The sequence below is a fragment of the Gracilinanus agilis genome, chromosome 1 (genome assembly GCF_016433145.1).
Source record: "Gracilinanus agilis isolate LMUSP501 chromosome 1, AgileGrace, whole genome shotgun sequence".
NCBI classification, from domain to species: Eukaryota; Metazoa; Chordata; class Mammalia; order Didelphimorphia; family Didelphidae; genus Gracilinanus; species Gracilinanus agilis.
In genome coordinates, this window is record NC_058130.1 from 708602684 (window position 1) to 708628818 (window position 26135).

At 49.0% G+C, this 26135-nt stretch overlaps 1 protein-coding gene across 5 annotated transcripts; it reads left to right on the forward strand.

Moving 5' to 3' along the window:
* The first annotated feature begins 423 nt into the window (after positions 1-423).
* On the forward strand, positions 424-25215 carry SLC44A2 (solute carrier family 44 member 2). 5 transcript variants are annotated; one of them, XM_044669916.1, is made up of 23 exons: positions 13489-13613; positions 14602-14650; positions 14950-15023; positions 16090-16174; positions 16347-16431; positions 16589-16711; positions 18212-18272; positions 18350-18473; positions 18757-18840; positions 19133-19245; positions 19602-19733; positions 20331-20430; positions 20546-20638; positions 20836-20923; positions 21037-21299; positions 21582-21676; positions 21821-21924; positions 22244-22317; positions 22452-22522; positions 22790-22878; positions 23799-23883; positions 24389-24511; positions 24853-24941. In XM_044669916.1, the coding sequence occupies exons 1-22, from the start codon at positions 13577-13579 to the stop codon at positions 24508-24510; spliced, it is 2151 nt and encodes a 716-aa protein (XP_044525851.1). In that variant the 5' UTR covers positions 13489-13576; the 3' UTR covers position 24511; positions 24853-24941. The 5 variants fall into 5 exon arrangements, with proteins under 5 accessions (XP_044525859.1, XP_044525851.1, XP_044525877.1 ...); XM_044669924.1 differs by lacking the exon at positions 13489-13613 and adding an exon at positions 424-490 and having other exon boundaries at positions 24389-24936; XM_044669942.1 differs by lacking the exon at positions 24389-24511 and having other exon boundaries at positions 16589-16715; positions 18219-18272; positions 24853-25215.
* Positions 25216-26135: the final 920 nt, after the last annotated feature.

Genomic DNA, 26135 nt, shown 5'->3' on the forward strand with positions numbered 1-26135 from the left:
TTTAGAAAGGAAACTACAAGTGTGAGTTTGTCCAGGTCAAGAATATGGAGAAGAAACTTTTCTTCCCTGGGCCTCATTTTCCCCATCTGTTAAATGATGAAGTTGGACACAGATTGCAGTGGGGATTCTTTTTTTCAGATGTGAGTTAGCATATCAAGGTCCCTACCATCTCTGAAATTGCCTTATTTGGTGAAGATAGATAAAATCCGATCTAGTTAGGGTATTCGGAGATTTTACAACCAGGTGATGGTTAAACCCCTTCTTCCTCCGAGATTGTGAATTAGGGATGGGCCCCAATAGGTCCAGGGCTCCTCCCCCGCCCCCGCCCGCTCCCCAGTCTCATTGGAGGGGCCGTAGGGGGCGGGTAGCATCACTTAGACTCCCGCCACCTCTTGCTCCAGCCAGCTAGGGCTGGGGCAGCCTGCGATCTTTACGCCCCTTGCCTCCTCCACCATGGAGGATGGCCGAAAGGAGTCTGAAGGACCCTACGGTAAGATCTAGTCCTCCTTTCCCCGCCGAGGGCGGCCCTCGTTATACCGGAGTAGAGGGGAGGCAGGACTGTCGCTGGAAGGCATCCTGAGCCAGGGATGGGGGTGGGGCAGCGGAGAGGGGTCCAGAGTGCCAGATATATTCCTGACCAGTTCTCGGAGACACGTGTACAGCCCGGGGGCTCTGGGGTAGGTTTGCCAAAACACCCGGATCCCCAATATCCCAGTCTATGATAGCGCATGCTCCACTGAGGAAGGGGCCCGTTATCCGTGCGGCTTGGAAGCTGCCCAGCAGCAGGGAGCTGGGACCCTGCGCTTATCTTGAGTCTTGAAGCGGGATAAAACTGGGATCCTGAACCCTAGTGCCTCGCGGGCCCGTCACCTGATGTCTGGCATTTCCCCTTGGCACAGAGAGGGAAACTGAGGCGACGGAGGAGACAAAGGACCTCTCCAAGGCCCCAGAACTAGGCGGTGGCTGCCTCGGGTCCCCAGAGTCCCGACCCAACGCTGGGAAACTGGGGGTGGGGAGCGGAGCTGGATTAAGACAGGAAACAATTGGTAAACTTCCAACTCCGGAGGCTGGGTTCCGAAGGCTGGACTAAAGACCCAGGGATGGGTGGAGGGAGAGAGGGAGGAAGCAGCAGATGGCATCTTGAGGCAGAAGAGCCTGTGAAAGCGAGGCATGGAGGGCCGTGGCTTTCGGAACCCTCCCCCCCAAACACAGACTCCCCTGGGAACCTTCCTCCGTCATTTGTATGCTGGAGCCTTAGCTCGGTTTCCGGGCCTAAGAGGGGGAGGGGACTGCTGGGGGGGGGGGCTGGCAGTGTCAGTGGTTGCGGAGGTTGGGCAGGATGTTACTAGTGACTTGGGGGAGGGGTGTCCGCGTCTGCTGGTAGCCTCTCAGTCTAGCTATTTGTGCTTCTTTCACCCCTCTATCCCCAGCCACTTTCCCCACGCTGCCCGATTGCCCTTCCTGTAGTTCTCATAGAGCCCAAAAGCAAGAGCCCCGGCAGCTGTTGTATTTTTAGCACCGAGGTTCCCAGGGCCCAAATAGGTTGGGAGAGAACTTCAGCTCCCTTTCTCTGGGCATCCAGTCCTAGGCTGGGAAGAGGAAGGGAGGGGTCCTGAGTTTGGGAATGGATGAGACAGAATATGGATGGGGGAGGGTTGGTGGTGGGACTGGGAGGCAGCTGTGCCCACAGGGGCAGGGCCGTGTGTGACTGCGGAAACCCGGCTGGGGATATCGTTGAAAACCAGAAGGACTGATCTGGGAGGGGTTAAGACTTGGGCCTGGAGGATTTAGGGGAGAGACTACTGGAATTGGCAGCCCTTGTGATGGGAGGGAACCATCCCCCCAAGGGGTGGGAAATGGACGATATCTGTATTTTGGATCGGGAGAGAAATTAGGCTGCCTCTATAAGCGGTTGGGCGCCTGGCCTGGTTCCTAAAGAGCCTGAGACTGGGGAGGAATCTCTGGCCACACCCCTTGCTCCCCTCCTTTTTCTCCATAAGTCAGGAAACTGCTGGCTAGAAACTGGCATTGTGTCTTCTAACTGATCTGCTGAGGAGGGTGACCAGGCTAATGTCTCTCCCTACTCTATTCTCTCTTTTTCCTATTCTTCCCCTCTAAGTAACTTGAAGGCAAGGATTGCCCCACTTTTGAATTTATATCCCTAGCACTTAACTGTGCCTAGTACACAGTAGGTACTTAATAAATGCTTGGTACCTGCTCATTGAAAAGACATTTCGAAAGTACCTTCCATTTACAGAACATTACATTCCCAATCTTGAAATATAAGATATGGTCCCTGGCTTCAAGGAGAGGCAGGATAATCAGAATAAAAACACAACAACGTAGTTATATGCTACAATATCATATGGTGATGTCTTAAGAATGTAAAAGGGTGGAGGTGAGATCAGGGAAGGCTTTATGGAAGAGGTGGTATTTGAGCTCAATTTTAAAGGATGGCTGAGAATTTAGTAAAGGCAAGGTAGGAAGGACGTTTCCTGACAGAGGTGTTACAAGGGTGGACTTGACAGGGCTTGGTAACTGGATTTAAGAGGGGAGGTAGAGGGAAATGTCAAAAATTACCCTAAGGTTTGGAGATGTAAGACTGGCCTATACCTCTTGTCACTGACAAATATAGTAAAGTAGAAAATAGCTGGTGTTTTTATTTTGATTGGGACATGCGAGTTCAGCATCTACTGTGCCCTTAGAAAATTGTCCGGGACACTTTGGGGTTAGATGATTCAGCCAGTATGTGTCAAAGGCAGGTTTGGAACCCAGATGTTCCTCTCTACCCTCTACAAATTGCTTCTCATCTTCATGTTTACAGATGAGGAAAATGAGGTACAGAGTGGTCAGTATTTTGCCCAGAATCATGCAACTAGTGAGTGTAGGCACTAGAATTTGAACTTAGGTCTTCTGATCTGAGATCTGGACCAAACTTGATCTCAGCAGCAATATGGCTTGGTTTTGGACTGGGACTCTACTGAAAAAATGACCAAACAACCACAAAATTTGGACTTGTTGATTTTGAGGCGGGGCTAGGTATTCAGGGGAGTTTTCTTTCCCTTCGGCACTTGGGAAATTTTGGTCTGGAGCTCAGAAGAGAGATCTGGGTGGGAGAATAGGATTTGGGCTGCATCAGCTTGGAGATGATTGAAGCTGTGGGAGTGAATGAGATCACCCAGGGAGCCTAGAGATAAAAAAGAAGGCGGAGTCTTGGGGAACACCCACTTGAAGGGTGTTGGGAAGAAGATGAGGAGACCAAGGAAACATGCTAAGAAAGGTAAGAGGAGAATCGGGGAGAGTTCTCTGTCTAGTGAGGAAAATAACTGAAGCAATCCAGGGTTACCAGTGCCAAATGCTGCAGAGAGGTCCAGGAAGACTGGGGCTGAAGAATGGCCACCGAATTCAGTCATTACAACATTATTGGTGACCTTTGAATGTGATTTTTAGTAGAGGGTGGAAGGCATTTTGGAGACAGTGTCAAGGAAATAGAGATGTTAAGCCTAGACCAGTTTTTCCAGAAGTTTGGCAGTGGAGGGGGGAGGAAGGAAGATGGGTCAGCTGGGAGCTTAGATGGGGAAGAAGGGCTAAAGGAAGGCTTTTTGGGGGATATGGAAGAGACATGAGCATGTTTGTTGGAGCCGTTTGGGGGGGGGGAGATGAAAGATGCATAAAGAAAGGGAGAGGCAGTAGAGGAGGGAGAAGGGAGGAGGGAACCTAGGGCACAATATGCCAAGGGAGTAGGAGGAGATAAAGCTGGGAATGGAAGTTTGAGCTAGATTATGGAAGACAAACTTGAAATGCCAAGTCAGGAAATTTTATTTCATTTTGTGGGCAGTGTATGTGTGTGGGGTGGGGGAGGGAGGGTCATTGCTTGTTTTCAAATAGAGAAAACCCCCCATTATTAGAGCAGTGCTTTAGGAAGATTATCCAGGTAACCCAAAGGATGGATTAGAGAGAATGGACTGGAAGTCAAGAGACTAGTTAGGAGGCGATTGGAATAATCAGGGCCAGAGGTGGTTGTTTTGTCCTTCCTCTTTTTTTTCCCATTTGGGGTTTTCTTGGCAGAGACACTGGAGTGGTTTCCCATTTCCTTCTCCAGCTCATTTTACAGATGAGGAAACCGAGGCAAAAAGGGTTAGTTAAATAACTTGTTCAGGGTCACACAAGTTAGTATATGAGGCTTGATTTGAACCTAGGAAGATGAGTCTTCTTGACTTGTGCCCTGGCATTCTAACCACTTTGCTACCTAGGAACTAAAGGACTGTTGGTAGTTTTAGCAATGTGTAGGAGGGGACTGAAAGGAGATATTTTGAAAATAAGATCTACAGGCAACTAGATGTGTAGGGGTGAGGGACATGATAGAGTCAGAAAGCAGCCATGCAGTAGATAGAGTACTGGACCTGGAGTCAGGAAGACCCAAGCTCAAATCTGGCTTCAGACCCAAACTTAACGTGAGACCTTGGGCAATTTGCTCTGGTTGCCTCAGTTTCTGTAAACTGGGGCTGATAACCAGCTAGAACCCGCCTCACAGGGTTGTCGTAAGGATCAAATATTTGTAAAGGGGCTGGCACATAGTAGGTGCTCTATAAATGTCAGCTATTATTATCCTGGAGGTTTCAAGCCTAGATGACAGTGCCAACAACCAAAATGGAAAAGCCATTGGGAGGGGCAGGTTTAGGGGTGATGATGACAAATTCTGTTTTCCACACCTGCCACTCAGGCAGCTGGAATTCAGGGAGAGGTTGGCTATGGAGTTAATAAATCTGGGAATCCAGTTCTTTTATTTGTGTACTGGATCCAAGGCAAAAGATCAGTAAGGGCCAGGCAGTGGGGGTTAAGTGACTTGCCCAGGGTCTCACACCTAGAAATTGTCTGAGGCCATACATAGTTCTTGATAACTGAAGCCATGTGGTGGAGTGGACAAGATCACTAAGGGAGAAAATTATAGGTAGATAGTCTCCCCATCCTCTGCCTCTCCCATCTTAATGGCCATGTTCAAGGCTGGCTGACTTGTTATGGCCTAATCTCCCTTTGAGGTGCAGTTGGGGACAGTAGGCACAAATCAATTATGTCACACAAATATCCACTCCATAATTGTTTATTAAAGTCCGACTGGGTCTCCTACAAAGACCAAAGCAAAAGAATTATTTACTATCAAGAAATTTCCTTTCTCCTTGGGGAGGAAATGAAACAACATGTATACAGAGAAATATATACAAAGTAATTCTTGGAAGAGGAGAGGATACTCAGCAGCTGAAGGGGAATCAGGGTGAGCTAAGCTGCCTGTGGGAAGTAGTGCTTGAAATAAACCTGGAAGGGAGTTAGGGTATTTTATGAAGTGGAAGGGAGGAGAGAGGGTGTTCCAGGCCAGGGGGCACAGTGTGGGCAAAGTTAAGTAAAGGGGAAATGGAATATATATATATATATATATATATATATATATATGTAGTATGTGAGGAATAGCAAGTTTGGCTGGTTTGGTGCAGAGGTCTTCGCACACAGAGGAGGAGAGTCTGCACTTAGGGATTTAAATACAAGTACAAAGAATTTGTATTTTGTCCTAGACATGAGAGGGAGCTAGCCACTGAAGCTTCTTGAGAACAGAAGCAGTGATGGGGTCAGACTTATCTAGGCTTTAGGGAAATCACTTTGGAGGTGATTTGGAGGTTCCACTGGAGAGGGGAAGAGGCTGGAGGCTGAGAGAGCCAATAGGCTGTGGATCAAAGGCACAGTATTTTAAATGGAATTTCCTTTTCTATCTCTTGCTATTGAACTTTGGGAGGGGTAAACAGAAATGCTGATGATTTATGTGAGTTTATTTTGTATCCTACAACTTTGCTAAAGTTGTTAATTGTTTCTATTAGTTTTTTGGTTGCTTCTTTGGGGCTCTCAATATATATACACCATCATGTCCTCTGCAAAGAGTGATCATTTTGGGGGCTGGGTGGCTCAATGGATTGAGAGCCAGGCCTAGAGATGGGAAGTCCTGGGTTCAAATCTGACCTTAGAAGCTTCTATTTGTGTGACTCTGAGCTTAACCCCCATTGCCTAGCCCTTACCATTCTTCTTCCTTGGAACCAAAACACAGTATTGATTCTAAGATGGAAGGTAAGAGTTTAAAAAAAAAGAGTGATAATTTTGAAACATTGCCTGTTCTGGTGCCTTCAGTTTCCTTTTCTGCACTTATTATAGCTAGTGTTTCTAGTATAATATTAAATAGTAGTGATGATAATAAGCTTTTTTTTTGCTTCACCCCTGATCTTATTAGGAAGGATTCGGGTTTATCCCCATTCTAGACAATGCATGCTGATGGTTTTAGTTAGATGAAAGGCACAGAATTTGAAGGGAAGTAGATAAGAGATGAGGTTGGGCAGGAGCTAGACCAGTGATGGGCAACCTTTTGAGCTCGGTGGGTCAAAATTCGCCAAAAAACTGACCACTTTGAGAAAAAAAACATAATTTTGCAATATTTATAGTTTAAATAACAAAAATGTATAATTGTAATATACAACTGTATTTAATAAACCAAAATAGGTAAATTAATATGGGTAGAATTGTCATCTATAGTGCACAGAGTGTCTGCACTACATTATAGCAAGTGTTTCATCCTTGGCATGTGGCCCCATGTCATAGGTTTGCTATCACTGAGCTAGACTGTAAAAGGGCATCTCAGTGCTTCTGTGGATAGAATGCTGGACCTGGAGCCAGGAGAATTTGAGTTCAAATCAAGTCTCAGACACTTGCTAACAGTGTCTAATGAGCATTTCACTTAATCCTGTGATTAATTCACTTTCCTCATCTGTAAAATGGGCTGGAGAAGGAAATGACAAACCACTCCAGAATCCTAGCCTAGAAAACCTGAAATAGAGTCAGTGAGTCAGACACGACTGAACAACAAAAAAGATAAGTGACCAAAAGTTAAGGAACGAGCCTAGACAGGAGCCTCAGTGGTAGAAGACTTTGTGTGCCAGTAGGGAGTTTTTCCTTTTTTCTCTAGGGAGTGGGATGAAAGGTAATAAGGAACCTAAACTAGGGTCCTGGCTGTTTGATCCAGCTAGAGGAAGTCAGGGAAGCTAGGAAGAAGGGAGGATTTGGGGGAAGATAACATGAATTCTGTTTTAGACATGTTGGGTTCTCATGAGGACAGGGCTCAAAAAAATCCCAGCTGGAAATATCCAGTTGGCAGTTGATTCTGTGGGAATGGAGCTAAACAGAGAGATGTAAGGGAGAAGAGGGCCCTGGACAGAGCCTATGGGTATATCCACACATAGAGGGTCATACATGGATGATGATGACCCAGCAAAAGAAATAGAAGGGTTTGCCAAACAGGTAGGAGAAGATCCAAGGGGACAGTGTGACAAAAAACCCCATGGAAAAAGAGAGTGGTAGGGGAAAAGTCATTATGTCAAAAGTTGTAGAGAAGCTGAGAAGGATGAAGAGTGAGAAAATGGTCACCTGGATTTAGCAAATAACAGATCATTGGAGTTGTAGAGATATTTGAGTTGGGTGATGTGAATGAAAACTAGATTGAAAAGTGGGTGCCAGTAGAGGTTTCTAGGAATTTTCATTCAAAGGGAAAAGATCTGGGATGATACCTCTAAAGGATAGTACCATCCGGTGAAAGTTTTCTTAAAGATGGCCAAAACAGGCATATTTGTAGACAAGCAAGGAAGGAGCTCAAATGGAGAGATTGAAAATTAATTGTCAAAGTAAGCTGCCAGCGAGGATGAGAGGAGATGATCGAGGAAGGATGGGATGTAGGGTGAGAGCAGGGTTGCTCTTAGAGAGAAAGGTCACTTCAACCACCCCTACTTTAGATGAAGTGGGCCTGTAAACTCATTTTTCTTTCTTCAAAAAAATTACAGTGTTATCTGTCTAATTGGTTTCCTTTCTAATTCTGTGCATTTGAAAACATTCTGAGAAGGTTGAAGGGAGGTCCCCAGGCTTCACTAGATGGCCCTTGGGGTCCACAATAACAACAAACCACTGCAATCCAGGAAGCTAATGGAGAATGATATCTAAGGGGTCTGAGATGTATAACAGGGAAGAGAATGGAGTTCCTGGCCAATTGCCTTTATTTTCCAGATTAAGTAGGAAGTCAAGATCCTCATTTGAGTAGGAGGAGATGATGTGGGCTTTATTAGGCATTACTACAAGAATGCACAACTGTTGCTTTTCTAGCCTTGGGTTAATGTCTCTTCAGGTCTTCCTTTGGGGCTAAGTTCCAGAAGTCGGTAGGACCAGGTCTCTGAGGGTGAACAATGGGATAGATTTATTGGGATACCTTGGGCTCCAGTAGGGCTGGACTTCTGACCTCAATGGACACTACTCTTAGGGTGAGTGGCCACCCACAAGACTGTAAACTGACTATTTAGAGAAACCTCAGCGAAGCTATTTTGGGATGAATCGCAATATTTCTATTTGTACCTTGTCTGCTAGCCACCAGGACCCACAGCCATGGCCTTCGTTGCTCTTCTCTTCTCCCACTGTTGGCCCAGCCACAGAGCCCTTTTGTCCTGCTGCCCACTGGCCCAAGAGATCCTTATGATGCCAGCTGGTGGATCCAGTGAGCCCCAGGTCTTTCCCTCACTCCTTAACCTACCTCCAGCTTCAAGCAATCCTAGCTAGCTCAGCAGGACACTGTGCTTGTGTGGTGGAAAGGGGATGGTAGTTAGGACTTCTTAATTCATTCCTCCTCAGCCCTGTTAATTCAGTGTGTGATTTAGGCAGGTCATTCCCCCCTCTTACCCTTCTCCTCCCTCAGAGGCCTCTTTGTATCAGAAAACACCACCCTCTCTCTATTTGGTGCAGGGACCAGGCCTGGAACACAACAAGTCATCAACAAGCTTTTATTAAGTGCCTGCTAAATACCAAGAGTGAGGAGGAATGAGGTAGAGCAGAGGTGTCAAAACTTGGCCTGTTATACTCCCCCAGGCAGCCCAAACCAGATTAATATGTAATTGGGAGGGCAGCTGGTTGGCTCGGTGGATAGAGAGCCAAGGCTGGAGATGGGCATTCTGGGTTCAAATCAGGCCTCAGATACTTCTTAGTTGTATGAACCTGGGCAAGTCACTGAACTCCAATTGCCTAGCCCTTATACCTCTTCTGCCTTGGAATTGATGCTTAGTATTGATTCTTTTTTTTTCCCTTTTAAACTCGTGTATTGAGCCACCCAGCTGCTCTCCTTAATATTGATTCTAAGACAGGAGGTATGGTTTTTTTAAAACTATAGTTTAACACAAAAATTTTTTAAATACAGTAAAATAGAGATAATGTAAATTTGTGAAAGGATCACTTTCTCAGTCTTCAATACTTTGTGACTCTATCTGAGTTTTCTTGGCACAGATAATGGTAGTGGTTTGCTGTTTCCTTCTCCAGATGAGGAAACAGGCCAACTGAGATAAGTGACTTGCCCAGGATCACACTGCTAGGTAAGTGTCTAAGACTGGATTTGAACTCAGGATGATGAGTCTTCTTGACTCTAGGCCTAGCATTCCATCCACTGCTTCACTTGACTGTCTGTGTGTGTAGGCCTAGCATTCCATCCACTGCTTCACTTGACTGTCCCACAGACAGAGAGCCTTCCTCAAAGCCAGGTCTCTGTATAATACTGGCTGTGTGCCCCTTAGCAAATCACTTAACTTCTCAGTGCTCCTAAGCAACAATCCTAAGACTTTATGTTGCTGAGAAGGTACTCACCTGTATTGGTGGAGGGAAGTTCCTCATTCTAGGAGTTCCCTGTACTGATGAGATCAGAGGTCCAGTCCCCACGCCTATCCACTGATAGGTTCTTGGTTCTTACCTGGAGCCTAGGGATACACACACAGACAAATAAAACAGTCCCTGCCCAAGACATTCTATTGGGAAGAAGCTCAGTTTCTCCTGAGGCTAAGCTAGTTCCACTGAAGTCCCTCAGGGTCCCTGAGGAGTGGACCTTCCTGTTTCCTTTCTCCCACTCAAGAATCAACCAATCAATCAACATTTATTAAGTGTCTCCTATGTGCTAGGCCTAGGGCTAAAGGAAAGAATGGAAGAAGAGAGTCTATCTAGAGTAGAAATACTTAACAGGAAGAATAAAGTCTGGCATATTACACCCTGGCCCAGGAACAAACTTAGAGCCTCTACCACCCAGCATCATCCTTTCCACCTCTATCCATTCTGTGGTGGCTATTGGGAAATGCATCTCTTAAAAAGTAATTTCATGAGGGCAGCTGGGTGGGTGGCTCAGTGGATGGAGAGCCAGGCCTAGAAATGGGAGGTCCTGGGTTCAAATCTGGCCTCAGAGACTTCCTAGCTGTGTGACCCTGGGCAAGTCACTTAACCCCCATTGCCTAGCCCTTCCCATGCTTCTGCCTGGGAATCAATATATAGTATTGATTCCTAGACAGAATGTAAGGGTTTTAAAAAAAAAGTGATTTCATAAAACAAGGATGAAAACCCAGCTGGTGAACAACAATACTTGGCCCTACTATTAACTCCTTGTGATCTTGGTTGTCCCATTCTCTCCTTTTGCCTCAGTTTCCTCAGTAAAATGAGAAGACTGGGGCAGTTAAGTGGTTCAGTGGATAAAGTAGAGAGCCAGGCCTAGAGACAGGAGGTCCTGAGTTCAAACTGACCTTAGACACTTCCTAGTTGTGCGACCCTGGGCAAGTCACTTGACCCCCATTGCCTAGTTCTTCTAACTTAGAACCAATACACACACAGTATTGGTTCCAAGACAGAGAAGAGAAGATTTAAAAAAAAAAAAAAAAGACTGATTGAAGGTCCCTTTTAGCTTTAAAGAGAGGACCAAAAGATATCATCTCTCTTGTAGTATCTGCGAATAAACCATTCAGAGGGGATTTTTGAAGCGGGAAGCAGGAAGCGGGAAGCTGGAAGTGGGGAAAGCCCATCATCATGGATATTGATTTATTTGGTAGAGTAGTTCTCTGCAAGGAACTGCAAAGATCTCCCTTCAGGGATCTGCTAGGTTACTGTGGTTCAGCTCTCATTGACCAAGCAGCTGTTGTCAGTCTGTCACAAGAAGGGTGTGACCTCTGCTCACGCTCAGGGCTGTCCATGATTTCCCTTCCCTTGAGACAGGGCATGCAGATAGCCCTTATAGACCGCTGATGTTGCTGTCTAGGCAAACTGGTCCTCTGCTCTGGGCTGAACAGACCTTATGGGATCATTAAGGATCATTAGGGACCATCGAGCCCATCCCTCTTATTTTTTACAGATTAGGAAACTGAAGCAAAGTTGCAGAAGCTTGACTTGAACTTAGGTCTCTGCTCCAGATCTGGTGCTAGCATCATCTGTGACTCCTTGCCCCACCCAACTCTCAACAGGCATCTCTGCCCAGACCTAGAGTCACACACATAACATATGATCTGCCCAGGGTCATCACATAGCTTCCAAGGGTCAGAATGAAGCTTCTGATGCCAAGAGGAGCAGGGCTCCTACTGCACTGTTCAGTTTCTTCTTGTGGTTGGTCTTTTTGGCAGCTCGGTGCTATAGAAAAAGGAAGGATTGCAGTCCCAGGGTTTAGGTTCAAATCTTGCTGCTTACTACTCTGCCATTGAGAAAATTATTTAACCTCAGTTTCCTTCTTTGTAAAAATGAGGGGAGTTGAACTAGATCACCTCTCACCCCTTCTGGCTCTAAATCTATGGTGCTATAGTTTAACTTCTATCCAGTTCTACCACCACTTATTAAATGCTTACTTGTATGTAGTAAGGGAGAAGAAAGATGAGAAGTTAAGATACACTTATACAATAGTTATGCTGCTGTATAAGACCAAATGGGGAAAGCACATGGAAGGGTTAAAAACACAAATGGAGGGAAGCAGAGAGTAAGGAGAGCTCCCTACAATCTGGGAAGGATCAGTGAAGGCTTCCTGGAGTTGGTGGCCTCTGAATTAGACTTTATTTATTTTAATTTTTTATTTCTGAAATCCTTGCCTTCCATCTTGGAATCAATAGTGTGTTGTTTCCAGGGTTGAAGAGTGGTAAGGGTTAGGCAATGAGGGTTAAGTGACATGCCTAGGGTCATGCAACTAGGAAGTGTCTGAAGTCAGATTTGAACTCAGGATCCCCCATCTCCAGGTCTGGCTCTCTGAGCCACCTAGCTGCCCCCTGAATTGGGCTTTAAAAATGAATAAGAGACCGGGTAGAGTGATACTAAGAAGGTAAGGGGTTAAAAAAATGAGAAAGAGGTTGGAAGGGGATATTTCAGAGCTAAAAGAGATGTATCTTAAGATTTTAGTTCAAAAAGAGGGTCTTTTTTTTTTTTTTGGGTGGAGAACAGAGTTGTAAAGTTTTACTTAAATGTAGATTTACTTAAGTGTAGATTTTTTGGGTGGGAGGGTGTGCATGAGTGGGAGATAAAGTTGGACCAGCAGGAGGGGCCAGATCCGAATTCTTGAATACCAGGCTGAGGAATTTGAGTTTTAACCTGTTGTAGAGAGGAACTGGACTGAGTCCCTAGTCAGAAATCAGTAGGGGATGGTTTGAAGAGGGGAGAAATTGGGCAGAGAGAGAAGATGAAGTGGGAATCCGATTTGAATATTGGCTCTGTTCCTCATGGCTTATGTGAACTTGGGTGAGTCACTTCACACGCTTGGTCCCAGTTTCTTCATTTACAAAAAAAGCGTTCCGGAGGTCCAGACTTAGCCTGGAATCCTTCAATTTTATTAGAACAGAGGCGGAAAGACCTAGGTTTAGAAACTACTGCCGTAGAGGCCGGGGAAAAGATGGAGAGAGTCTAGCAGAGTGTGCTTCGAGAAGAAAGAGTAGGAGAGCCCCAGCACCTCCTTTTACACTCACCCCGCCCTTCTTGGTTTACAAAGTACTTTCCCTGGTCTTGACTCCGCCTTCACTTCTTCCTGGAGCGGACACATTCAGGTCCAGCTGGGATTACTGTACCTAGCTGGGGCGAGGGGGAAGCTCGGACGGCTCCTAGGCTTCCCGTGGAAATGAAGGAGGAATTTAGGGATCCGACGAGGCCAGAGGTGTGGGATGGGTGGTGGTTGCTGAGCTTCTCCCTCCCCCATCCCTGCCCTCCCACCTTGTGGTGAAGTTAAGAGTTGGAATGGACCTTAGACTGTGATTTTCTCGCCTAGTCTCGAGATGTGACTTTGCGCAAGTCTCTTTCCCTTCTCGGAGCCTTAGTTTCCCCACAAGCGAAATGACGGGGTTGAGCTGGATGATCCCTAAAGACCTTTCTAACTCTGACCTTCTCGGCGGCTGCCGCCCGCCCCCACGGGTCTCTCCGTAAGTGGCAGGAGCAGCTGCCCCCATTGCTGCCCCGCCCCCTGGCCCCGCCCCGGAGAGGCCCCTCTCCCAGCTCGGCCTCGCCCCGGCCCCACCCGCCCCTTTGCACTGGGCCGCCGCTGCCTCCCAGGGGAGTTTACGGGTGGGGGCACCAGCAGCTGAGTAGAGCACGGTGGGGCCAGGTTGATTGAAGGCAGTCGCTGGTCGGGACCGGTTTGACTGGTTGGATCCTTCGGTAGAGTCTCATAGGGCCACCTCCGCCCAGCTGACCGGCCAGGGCCCGGGGACCCGGGAAGGGGTCTCTGACCAGAGGCAGAGCCAGGATGGGGGGCGACCGGCAGCACTACTACGGCCAGCATGGTAGGTGGGCACCCCCTTGGCCCTCCCCACCTTTGTCCCCTGCCCCTGCCCGGAAGGCAGCTGGCTAAGCTTCCACAAATATCCCCAAGTGCTCTCCAGCGCCTCTGGGTCCAGGAATGCGGGACGGAATGTGCAGCGGGGTGCGCTAATCTCGGGGCTGTTCTGATCCCCCTCCTTATCCTGCACCCCTCCCACCTGCAACGCCCACTGGTCTGTGTAGGGGGGGAGGTCCTGAAGATGCTCCTAGGCTGTGAGCCCCTCTACTTAAGCCCAGCCTCATGCTCTCTGCCAGATCCCCCTCCGGATCCCCAAATGCTACGGGAGCCAGCCCTGGGGCCAAGGCGCGTGGGCGGGTGATGCTGCTTACTGCTAGCGCGCTGCTTGGCTCGCCTTGGCCCTTGCCTCCTCCCATCCCTTTCCCTCCTTTCGGAAGCACTGCTAAGCACGTCGTGGAAGTGCTCCTTACAAGGCCAATCTGGGCAGAGGGGCCAGCAGTCACTGGTTGGTGGGTAGGGGTTCGAAATTGCTCTGGTTCTAGATTCAGCCCAGCTCATTCGCTCCTCTCCCAGGCTGTACTCCCTTCCCCCACCTTGACTTGTAAAGCTCTATGTGTGTGGGGGAATTATGTTAATTACGATAATGCCAGTAATTAATGGCCTTTGAATCCCTAAGGTTGTTTGTTGGCCAGGCCCGGGAGATTCGAGTATGGGAGGTGGACGAACCTCGTCTTTCTGCTTTGGCCTCCCCGTGTTTGTACCCAGGCCCCCCCACTTCCCGCCTCCCCACAAAGTTCTCGGGTTGCTCGGGGAATAACCCCGACAACCTCCCTGGTGGAAAATTTGAGGAGAAACCTTGGAGAGGGGGCATCATTAGGATGGTGTTAGGAATTTTTGGCCAGTCCTGCTGATTCTGGGTCATTCGGCACCAGATCTGAGCAGGGGCTGAAGACGCTGGTTTCCCTGACTGGTCTTTGGGGTTTGTTTCTCAGGAACGCCTCAGAAATATGACCCAACATTCAAGGGCCCCATTTACAACAGGTGAGATTGGGACTGATGGGGGAGGGAGGAAGGGTCCCCAGCTCCTTGCTGCTTAACCCCTCTCAGGTTCTCAATCCACCTTCCTTCCAGCCTCTTTTCCCATGCTAATTTCCCAATACTCTAGTTCCCTTGGGTCCTACTGGGCTCTTTTCATAGAATTTATTCTTTTTCAGCCCCTTGGTCCCTCCAGCATGCTATGCTCTGTTTCCTAGCTCTCTTGTCTCATCCCTGTCCCCTTATTTTTTTTGGTGGGGGAGTCCTCACAAGGTTGTCTGGCCTGACCTGTTTTTCCTTTTCAGGGGCTGCACCGATGTTATCTGCTGTGTGGCCCTGTTCATAGCCATTGTGGGCTATGTGGCTGTGGGCATTATAGGTACGTGGGGATTCCACAGTCCAGGGCATGATTCTGCAATTTTGTATATTTGATATTTTTCTGAGGGGTAAAAAAGATTACTCCAACCATTTGATTCAACAGACCCATTTAAGCACCTGCTGTGTGCTTTCAAATCCCCCACCTCAGTGCTGGGGACACCAAGGTGAAAAAAATCTCATGTACATTTCAGTTTAAAGACACAGGCATATATCAGTCAGTCAGCATTTTTGAGGTGCCTATGCCTATTCTGGGTCCCGCAATGTGCTGTGCAAAGGAAGGGAAGAGACAGTCCTTCCCCTGGTCTCCAGGGACTATAGCGTATAGTGAAGTCTCCCACAGTCTAGGGGAGTGTGTGTGTGTCTGTTGTGTGTGTGCTAGAGGCAAAAAGGGAGGTCCAGTGAGAATGCCTGGAGACTACTTTCAGCTGAAGTGATGGAGGAAGATTTCATAGAAGAGATCTGGGCCTTGAAAGGACTACAGGAAGGATTTCTGGAGGCGGAGCAGAGAAGGAGGATGCTCTAGATATGATGTAACCTGTGGAATACACAGACATAATGAAGCCTGGGAATGGCTAAGGGCAGTCTGGTGGATGAGAGAGAGAGAGAGAGAGAGAGAGAGAGAGAGAGAGAGAGAGAGAGAGAGAGAGAGAGAGAGAGAGAGAGAGAATCTATATTGCTAAAGAGCTTTGAGTTTCACTTATCTTCACATCCACCCTGAAATGAGGGAGGGAGGGAGGCAGGCAGGCAGGCAATGTATATAAAATTGAGTGGGTTAGAGGTCGGGCTGTGTGTAATCTTCATTGTTCTCTAGCTTGAAATTCTTTGATTCTGTCTTTTTTGGAAACAGATTCAGAGAGAGTAAGCCATTTATCCCATGTTTTGGAGTTATTCCTCACCACCGCCTCTCCCTCTTAGTGTATAAAAGTCACATACCAGGTTTCCTGACTTCAAATGCCAGTGATTTTTCCATAGCACTCAGCCTTTGGGGGCCTTGGTGGTGGTGGTGGTGGTGGGGCAGCTGGGAGGGGTAGGGGATGTCAGACTCTTTTGCTTTGACTTCTCTCCAGCCTGGACCCATGGAGACCCCCGAAAGGTGATTTATCCTACAGACAGCCGTGGCCAGTTCTGTGGGCAGAAGGGGACACCTAATGAGTAGGTCTTTCCTAGCCTCCCTCCCCTCCCCTCCCAGCTCCCCATTTCCCCTGACCTTGGCTCCTAGGCTTTTCCAGCCAGTGTTTTAGCCCGTGGTGGGGAGGGAAGGTCTGGGTCCCGTGCATTGGCACTGGGAGTGATACCCTCCCCCATTCCTTGCATTGCCTTCCAGGAACAAGCCTTTCTTGTTTTACTTCAATATCCTGAAGTGTGCTAGTCCCTTGGTGCTGCTCGAGTTTCAGTGCCCAACCACGCAGGTAACTGACCCAACAAACTCCAGCTTCAGTCCCTAGACTCAGGCTCCCTCTCCTCTCCTGTCCTGCTTCTGCTGGAGAGGTAGGGCAAGACCTAGAGCCAGCTCTGTGGGTGGTAGCCATAGTGTTGAGGGAAAACCTCTTATTCTCTTCCTTCCAGATCTGTGTGGAGAAATGTCCCTCTCGATATCTTACCTATCTCCTAGCCTCTACCCGCCCTCAGGACCTGGACTATTATAAAAACTTCTGTGTTCCTGAATTCAGCCAAAGTAAAACCAGGAAGGTATGTGGGGCCCAGGGACCTACCAGAGAACCTACCAGGAAAGTAGCTTCAGTGCCCAGGGGTCAAGAGTGAGGTTCCAGGCTGGTGGGGTGGGCATAAAAGGCCTCTGACAATGAGAGGCAAGGTACTGGAGGAGAAAGAGCTCTCACATTGGAGTCCTGGGCCTTTTGTTTACCAACAGTGAAAAGAACACCATCTCTGAATTTAAATCCTACCCTTGACTTTTTGTGCTTGTGTGTCCTTGGGCAAGTCTTGTACCTCTTCTGTTTTTTTTTTTTTTAATGAAGGGTTTGGACTAGATGTCCTCTAAGGATCCTTCTAGCTCTGCATCTAAGCTTCCTTGTGACCTGTCCGAATGTGGGAATTCACTTCCTTTCTGTGGGCCTAAGTTCCTTATCTGTAAAATTCAGCTGGGTGGAGGAGGGAGGAGTCGGACTAAATAAATATGAATAAGCCTGTATCTGCATAGTGAGTGCTTTTAGAGTTCCCAAGGATTTTTCCTCACCCTTACCCTGGGATGGAAGGTGATGTAAACATTATTCTCATTTTTGTGGGTGTCTCTAGACCTTGTGATTTCCTTAGTGTCAGGAAACTGTGGGGAAACTCTTCTCTGTGAATGCAATTTCTAGTCTTGAGTGTTGGTTGCACCTAGTTGAAGTGATTAGCCTAGGGCAGTCAGTGATGGTTAACCAAGTGCCCAAACTGCAACCCTCACGAAGCCTGTGAGCTGCCTCCTTACCCTGGACCAGGGAGGAAGGAAGTGCTCTCATTGGGCTGCTGGGCAGAGGGGCTGGGAATATGAGAAATGTCTTCAGGAACAGTGGAGAGGAGAGCAGCTATGCATGTGTGCCATAGGTTTGCCAAACAGGGGCTGAGGGTCACAAAGCCAGTATAGGCCGATCCACGTTGCCCCTCATCCTCATTTTGTCGTTAACTGCTTTTGAGTCATTTCAATCATGTCTGACTCTTCCTGACTCCATTTGGGGTTTTCTTGGAAAACATACTAGACTGGTTTGCCATTTCCTTTTCCAGTTCATTTTATAGATGAGGAAATTGAGGCTGATGGGGTTAAGTGACTTGCCCAGGCTCAAAAACACAGCTAGGAAGTGTCTTGAGGCTGGATTTTAATTCAGGTCTTCCTGACCCCATGCCTGGCTCTCCTATCATTGTACCACCTAGCTGTCCACGTCATCTTAATCTTATAAATGAGGAACCTGAAGCTCAGAGGAGTCAATGATTATTTTAGGCTTACACAAAGTATCGAGGCCAGAATGTGAACCTCAGGTCTGAAGAGCCGAGAGATCTGGTGTGTTCTCTCTGCTCTGCTACGTCATGTTCCCTCTAAATGACTGCTAAGGTGTCTTTCAGCTTTAAATGTTATTCTGTGATGTAGTACCTGGGCCTCGAGGGCTTCTGTTGCTGGGGGTTTAAAGATTCTGAGGATGGGGCTCACCTGTAACCTGACGCGCCCCCCCCCTTTTTACTCTCCTCCCCACCTAGAGTCCAGCAGAGGTTCTTAGGGATGGAGACTGCCCTGCTGTCCTCACACCTAGTAAACCTTGTGAGTCTTGGAACTGGGGAAGGGTGGGACTGTGTCTCTGGATAGACCCTGACCCCTCTGACCATCCCTTCCAACAGTGGCTCGTCGATGCCTCCCAGCTGTGGAGACCCACAAAGGTGTCATCACTGTGGGCAATGAGACTACATTCGATGATGGTCGGGGTCAGAAGAGAAATGTATCAGAGCTGGTGGAGGGAGCCAAGTGAGGAGAGGGTGCCCTGGGCTTCTGGAACCTTCTTTTCCCCTTCCCTAGGACTCAGTTTCTCCTCTTTGTCTCAGAGAGAGGGAAAGGAAGGGGAGGGAGAAGAGACAAAAGAGAGGAAGAGAGGAGAGAGGAAGGGAAGGAAGGGCAGGGAGGGAGAGAGAGGAGAGGTAAAATAGATTGAGGTCCCATGCCTACCTTCCCCACTCTAGGGTGTTTTGGGGGGGAAGTTGGAGAGCCTAGGCGGAACTGAGACCACCCTTCTTCAAATCCTGCCTCCTAGGAAGGCCAATGTGGTGCTGGAGGCAAGGCAGCTGGCTATGCGTGTGTTTGAGGATTACACTGTGTCCTGGTATTGGATTCTCATGTGAGTCTGGGCCCCAATGGGGCTGCCTATGTTGTGTCCCTGTAGGGAGCCCTTGGGGAGTGACATGGGGAGAAGGACCTGGCATCTCTCTGGCTCTCCTTTTTGTCCCTGTGCCTCTCATTCCTTTGGAGGGAAAAGGTCCAGACCTGGGATTTGAGCCTGGCTCTTGATGGCTGTCTCTGTATTTTTGGTTGGGGAAGGGATGGAGTTGGTGCAGGCACAGTGTCTGGGAAGGGGAGTGGTAGTCTGACTTCCTCCTTTTCCTGCTCCCTCCTTCCCCCATTTCCCTTAGTGGCCTGGTGATTGCTATGGCTCTGAGCCTCATCTTCATCATCCTCCTTCGATTCCTGGCTGGGATCATGATCTGGATTATGATAGTCATGGTCATCTTGGTGCTGGGCTATGGTGAGGACCCAGGACCTTGGGAGCACCCCTTCCCCACATTTCCTAGAGAATTCTGAAAATTCCAGAGGCCCCTCCTGATTTCCCCAGTGACTCTCTGAGACACCCCTTCTCCTCCATCCTCCCCTTCCCCCCATTCCTATGAAGCTTCTTAGATTCTTTGAGACCTTTAATCTCTTCTGGCTCCTCTGACTCTCCCATAAAGTACTTTCTGTGATGCCCCTCCCTGGAACCCCCAAATACTTTCCAGCAGGCCCTTCTGTGGTACTCCTTGGGAGGTATCTATCCCTGAGCTTAAATTATATCTTGAGCCTGAGCCCAGAGACCCAGAATCCCTTTCCTATCTCGTCTTCCCCCAGGGATCTTTCACTGTTACATGGAGTATGCCCGACTCCGAGGTGAAGCAGGTTCTGATGTCTCCATTGTGGATCTGGGCTTCCAGACTGACTTTCGGGTATATCTGCATCTAAGGCAAACCTGGCTGGCCTTCAGTGAGTGCACAGATTCCAGTTCTTTGGCTTCCGGGCCACTCAATCCTGATGCTGGGTCCCCCCCTTACCCTAGATCCGCTAATGAGCTTTGCTGTTAGGGAAAAGGGTCAAACATTTTAGTACTTGTGTTGTACTAAGTACTTTATACATTATTATCTCATATGAAATAATATACCTTGGTAGTTTGGTGCTGTTTCTATCCTCATTTTACAGTTGAGGAAACTGAGGCAAATGGATGAAAAGTCACTGGCCCAGGGTCACATTACTAGTAAGTGCCTGAAACTGGATTTGAATTCATGCCTTTTGGCTCCAGGCCCTGTGCCCTATCCATTGCATCACTTTAGCTCCATTAACAGAGTCCAGGCAGGACTGCTCTGAGCTTTAGAGACTGGCTGCCCTTGCTTACTTCCTGGCTTTATGACCCTGGGCAAGTCCAGTGCCTTCTGGGTCTCTGTTTCTCCCCATCTGTAAAATGAAGAAGAGGGAGTTGGAGTCCCTCTAGATGATCTGAGTCCCTTTCTAGCTCCTTCCTTACGTTTGCCGGTGGGCACTGGTAGGCACTGGTGGGCTGGCTTACCCTCCTTCCTCTCCCAACAGTGATCATCCTGTGTGTGCTGGAGCTCATCATAATCCTCTTGCTCATCTTCCTGAGAAAGCGTATCCTCATTGCCATTGCTCTCATCAAGGAGGCCAGCAGGTGACAAAGGGCAGGTCCGGGGAGCAGATCTGGAGCGGGGAGAGGAGCTGGAGGCTGGGGGTGGGGTCCAGGGGGATGGGCTCTAACCATAACCCCCTCCTCTCTGCTTCTCCAGGGCTGTGGGCTACGTCATGACCTCCCTGTTGTACCCACTTTTTACCTTTTTCCTCCTGTGCCTCTGCATCGCCTATTGGGCCAGCACTGCCGTGTATCCACCTGCTTACCTCCCAGACCTCCCCTCTGCCCAGCTGTCCATTTTCCCTAGCCCCTGGTCAGCCCAGCCTTCCCTCCCCTCCCTTTCCTCGGGACCTTGGTGAAGAAGGGATCTGGGGTCTGTGATCCCCAGGGATGGGTAGGGGTTTCCCTGAGCATGCCTGGAGTTAAGAGCCTTTATGGAGCACCTAGCTTCCTGTCCACATCAAATGAGGCTGTCTACAAGGTGTTCAACAACACAGCGCCCTGTTCCGCCGTTGGACAGACTTGTAATCCTGAGGTGAGGCCAGCAGACCAGGGGTGGGGGTGGGGGACAGTCCTCCAGGGAGTCATCTGCAACACCTCTTCTCCCCTCCCCACATCAATCACAGCCTCCTGCCCATCTCTTTGCAGACTTTCCAGACCTCCAACGTGACGAAGTTGTGCCCTGATGCTCGATGCCAGTTTGCCTTCTATGGTGGAGAGACTGGCTATCATCGGGCTCTGCTTGGCCTACAGATCTACAATGTCTTCATGTTCTTCTGGCTAGCAAACTTTGCACTAGCTTTGGGCCAGGTTACACTGGCTGGAGCTTTTGCATCCTACTACTGGGCCATAAACAAGCCAGATGACCTTCCTGCCTTTCCCCTCTTCTCCTCCTTTGGCCGGGCACTCAGGTCTGCAAGGGTTGGGACTGGGACCAGGACCATGGGCACCTCCAGGGAATGGGGAAGAGAACCAGATTGGGGACTGGTATTGTGGGGGAAATTGAGGCAGGGGGAACCCTGGAAATACAGACCCTTTCTTATTTCCTCTCAACCCTAATCCTGTCTGCTCCCAGGTTGTGTCCAGTTTGCATAGGGGAAAGTCAAGGCCCACTTGAAGGGAAAGGGCCATTCATCTACTTCCCTTTCCCATCAGAGCAGAGAATACTGATACATCACTTGTTCTCTGCTCAGGTACCATACGGGTTCCCTGGCATTTGGTTCCCTCCTACTTGCCATTGTACAGGTAATTCGAGTGATACTCGAGTACCTGGACCAGCGGCTCAAAGGTGAGGGGTCTTTGGGGCTGTCAGGGAATTGAGGAAGTGAGGCCCAGCCTGGCAGCTGGTCACCCATGGGGTAGGGTGAGGGGAGTAGCCAGGAAGTGGTAGGAGCCTGTGTCTCTCATGCCTTTTGTATTCTCTCCCCAACAGCTGCAGAGAACAGGTTTGCCAAGTTCCTCATGACCTGTCTCAAGTGTTGCTTCTGGTGCCTGGAGAAATTCCTCAAATTCCTTAATAGGAATGCCTATATTATGGTGAGGGCCCCAGGAAGCTCTGGCTTCCCTCACCAGCTCCTTCCCCACCATTTCCCTGTATAATCTGGTTATTCAGCCCCATTCCCCCAAGCAATAGACCTTCATCCTCCCTAAGGAGTCCTCCCAGCTACTCTGTGCCATTCCAAGTAACCCTATCAACCATGAACTTGGCATTTCCTTTCTCACCCCACACCCCTCCCAGCTATTTTCCCCTTCATCCACCCCAATTGGAAAATATGAGGAGTTCCTTTGAGGATATATGGGTTTGTTCTTGGCCTGAGGCCCTCCTGCCCCTCACTATATACCCATATACACACAGATTGCCATCTATGGTACCAACTTCTGCACGTCTGCCAAGAATGCCTTCTTCTTGCTCATGCGGAACATTATTAGGTGAGAGCCTCCTCCTCCTTTTTCTTCTTTCTTCCCCCTCCCTCATGTCTCCTTTTCTGGCTCTCTAGTAGCCCCATTCCTTATATTCTCTTCCCTCCTCCTCTATTCACTTTTACTGTCTCTTCTGCACCCAGGGTAGCTGTCTTGGACAAAGTCACCGATTTCCTTTTCCTCTTGGGGAAGCTTCTGGTTGTGGGTAGTGTCGGTAAGTCATGCTTGTCCTTCCTGAAGTGCCCAGGGGAGAGCCTCACCCTGCTCTGTCCTTGATTCTCCTTCCACAAGGAAGAAGAAAGTGTGAATTGGCAATGGGGTTAGAGTGGTTCTTCTGGCCTCAATAAATCCTGACTTTACTCTGGATCTCAGGAGCCTGGGAGTGGGGTAAATGGGTATTTTGGAAGGGCTATCTCTGGATTCATTCTCCTAACTAGTTCCCCCATTTCTCCCACCCTTATCCCATTCCTTATTTCTCCAGGAATTCTGGCATTCTTCTTCTTCACCCACCGAATTAAGATTGTGCAGGACACAGCACCCTCCCTTAATTACTACTGGGTTCCCATTCTGGTATGGACTTTCAAGGCACATGTGACTAGTGAGGTCCCTAGGGATCCTAGATTGAGAGCTAGGAGGGAGCTTAGTGGTCAGCCAGCCAACCCAATCATTTTACAGTTTGAGCACACTGAAGCACATGAGAAGTGAAAGGGAACTATGAGTGATCAATGAGTAACAAACATTGAAATATTGACATATAGGTAGTCAGGGGACCTCCGAAGATGGTTAGCTCTATAGCACTGTGCAGAGGATGGGATTGAGAACCAAGCCACTAAGACCATGATCCCTGCCTTTGAGGGGAGCTCACAGATCAGGGAGGTAGGACACAATGGTAGTTTCTAGTTGTTAGTATATTCTTGAGCTGGGAGACAGCATTGACATAACTTGGTCAGGGTCCCAGAGAAGGTGGGACTTGAGCTGAGAATTTCCTTTAGGAACAGAATAGGGACTTGAGACTGGACCAATGGTATCAGGAAAGGAAACTCCCTCTGCCCGTGCCGGTCTACACCTTCTTCCCACTTAAGAGATTCTTAGGGAGTTGCCTACAGCAAGGTTAGGTTAAGTGACTTGCCCAGGATCACAGAGCTAGTAAAAGCCAGAGGCAGGACTTGAACGACCTTGCTATCATTGTCTCCTTCTGTTAGGAAGCAAGCAGGAAACCATAAGCACTAAGGCTATGAAGGTAGACTGCGCTTAGTCTAGAGGTCTTTCTCTTTGTGTCAGGCTGAGGAGTCTGGCTGTGAGCCTTTAGGAATGAAGAGTCATTGAAGATTAGTGGGGAGGAGGCTGACTAGAGGAAAGTATATTTTAGGGAGCTGAATCTGGCAGCTGGGCAGGGTGGAGGTGGGAAGATGGCTTTAGAGGAGGTCAGGGACTGGGCATTTCTAGATTGGGGCAGGGACAGTATTGAGGGCTGTCTCCTTCCTTGACAGACAGTGATCATCGGCTCTTACTTGATTGCTCATGGCTTCTTCAGTGTCTATGGAATGTGTGTGGACACTCTGTTCCTCTGTTTCTGTGAGTACCCAGGGGACCTGGGAGACAGTTCTCCTGTAGGGTCATGCTGCCCCAGCCTCTCCCTCTCCTAAGGATTTTGTTTCCCTCCATGAGGGAATGCACAAAGAGTAGACCCCAGCTCCCCCAGGGGCTCTGACCCCTCTGTTTCCCACCTTCCCATCCTGCTTCCTTCTCCCCTAATTCACACTCACTCCCTGCTCCGTTGCTGCTGCTGCTCCCCTGTGCCCCTCTACTCCACACTTCAGCTCTGACCATCTTCTAGACCTGCCCAACTTCCTTTTAGGGGGGCCACCCTGAGGGACTGAGTGCTCGGTGTTTCTGGCCTTGGTTGAGGAATCTAGCTGCCACTAACTGGTTTCTCCGTCTTTCTTTTCTCTCTCTCCCATGTCCCTGACCCTTCTCTGCTCCTCTGCTGCCTGGCTCCCCATGTCCCCTTGTCTTCCTCTCCCTGCCTGTTCCCCTCCTTGCCCTGCCCCCCAATTCCTGGGGGTGGGGGGGAGCTCAGGTGAGGACCTGGAGCGTAACGATGGCTCCCCCGAGCGTCCATACTTCATGTCCCCTGAGCTGAGAGACATCCTGCTGAAGGGGAATGCTGAGGCCGGGAAGAGTGAACCACAGGAGGAATAGGGTGTTCTTGGGTGTGGGGGTGTTCTGGGCCCCCTCCTGACCCATGGGGTGCCAGCAATATGTATTTGTAGACTGGGAACCAGGCGAGGGCCCAAGGCTACTTTTTTCACTCAGGAGGTGGTGGGGTGAGGGCACAAAAACCTTGTTTAGGGACAAGGGAGAAGGCTGGTTTGTGTTTGTGTCTAGGGTGAACTGTCAACCCCTAGGCCTCTGGCCTACTCCTTGACCCTCATGTCCTTTCCACCAATGCCAATGCCCACGCCCTCCCCATCTTTCCTGCCCCCGACCCCTAAGGTCTCTGCCCTCTCATGGACCCCCCTCTCCTGGGCCCTCTCTCTGCAGTGGAGGACCTGGAGCGGAATGATGGCTCCGTGGAGCGGCCATACTTCATGTCTTCCAACCTGAAGAAGCTCTTAAACAAGACCAACAAGAAGCTAGCTGAAGCATAGGCCTTCTCCTGGCTGCAGTGGAGGAGGGGAGAGAGGGTGGTTTACATTAGGGTCAGCACATGCCATGGTCCTCTGAGGGCCTCTGCCCCCCATTAACCTCTGCCAACCCCCAAGACGGAGCTTGAACCCCACCCAACCTCCCCTGGTTTATTTGACAAAGGGGCCTCTCTTCTGCACTATGGTTTACACTCTTAGGGTCAGGCAGCCAGTCTACCAAATCCACCTCCCCTTCCCCCCCCCCCCCCCCCCCCCCCCCCCCCCCCCCCCCCCACCTTGGGCCCCTTCTTCAGTGGACTCATTTCCATCTAGGAGACTGCCAGTCACACACCCTCAGTGGGTCACTTCTGGGGGGGATGTTACTCTTGTTCCCAGAGATCTCCAAGAAGGGAGATGTTCTCTTCACTCTTCTCTTGGTTCCCTGGTCAAGAAAGTTTTCTTCTTGTCCCTTTTGGCTGAAGGCCAGGCTCTCTTTCTCTCTGACCCTGAGGGTGAGGAGGAGGCTGAGTCTACTAGATTTCAGTCCTGGGATCCACCTGGCTCCAAAGGCCAGTTTGCAAGAGTGAAGGGGAATGTTATTAACTTATTCTGCTGCTTTAAAGATGACTTTTTTTTTTTTAACCTACTCCTCTGGTCAATGTGTCCTTACCTGAAAACGGTCTATTTTTCTGACCCATTTCATACTTGTGGAGGATAAAAAGAATCTCTTGAATTTTGCATATGTATTCCTGTTCTCAGGCTCATAGGCCAGGGTTGGGTGTGGGGCATGGCTGGATCTGTCAAGTAGGGTATGTATGTGTGTTTGTGCGTTTGTATGTGTGAAGCAGGCGAGAGCTATCTCCCTCCCTTTTGTACCTGTATATCTGCTTTTGGCATGATTCAAGTTGGTTTGTAGGGGAGATAGTGAGTGATGGGGCCAGAGGCCCTTTGTTTTCCATCTTTTTCTCCCAGGGAAAAGGAGAGGGGATGGGTGTGGGGAGGCAAGGGCCTCATGGAGTGAGGCAGGCATAGAAATGTTAGATTGGGGAGGAGATTGAAAACTAATAGCCTTTTAATGGAAACCTGATGGAAGGACTGTGAAGGCTCTCCTCCCTCATTATTGGTATGGCTGGGATCCCAAGGGCATACTCTTCATTTGAAAGGAGGAAGGCTGGCAAGGAAAGGGATCAGAGAGGTAGT

What these genes read in the sequence shown, in the direction of transcription:
- SLC44A2 (XM_044669924.1), top strand. Translation starts at nt 454, where the DNA reads ATGGAGGATGGCCGAAAGGAGTCTGAAGGACCCTACG. An exon ending in TCCTTTGGCCGGGCACTCAG is followed by an intron (nt 21,300 to 21,581) that starts GTCTGCAAGGGT and finishes TTCTCTGCTCAG; the next exon opens with GTACCATACGGGTTCCCTGG. An exon ending in ACTACTGGGTTCCCATTCTG is followed by an intron (nt 22,879 to 23,798) that starts GTATGGACTTTC and finishes CTTCCTTGACAG; the next exon opens with ACAGTGATCATCGGCTCTTA.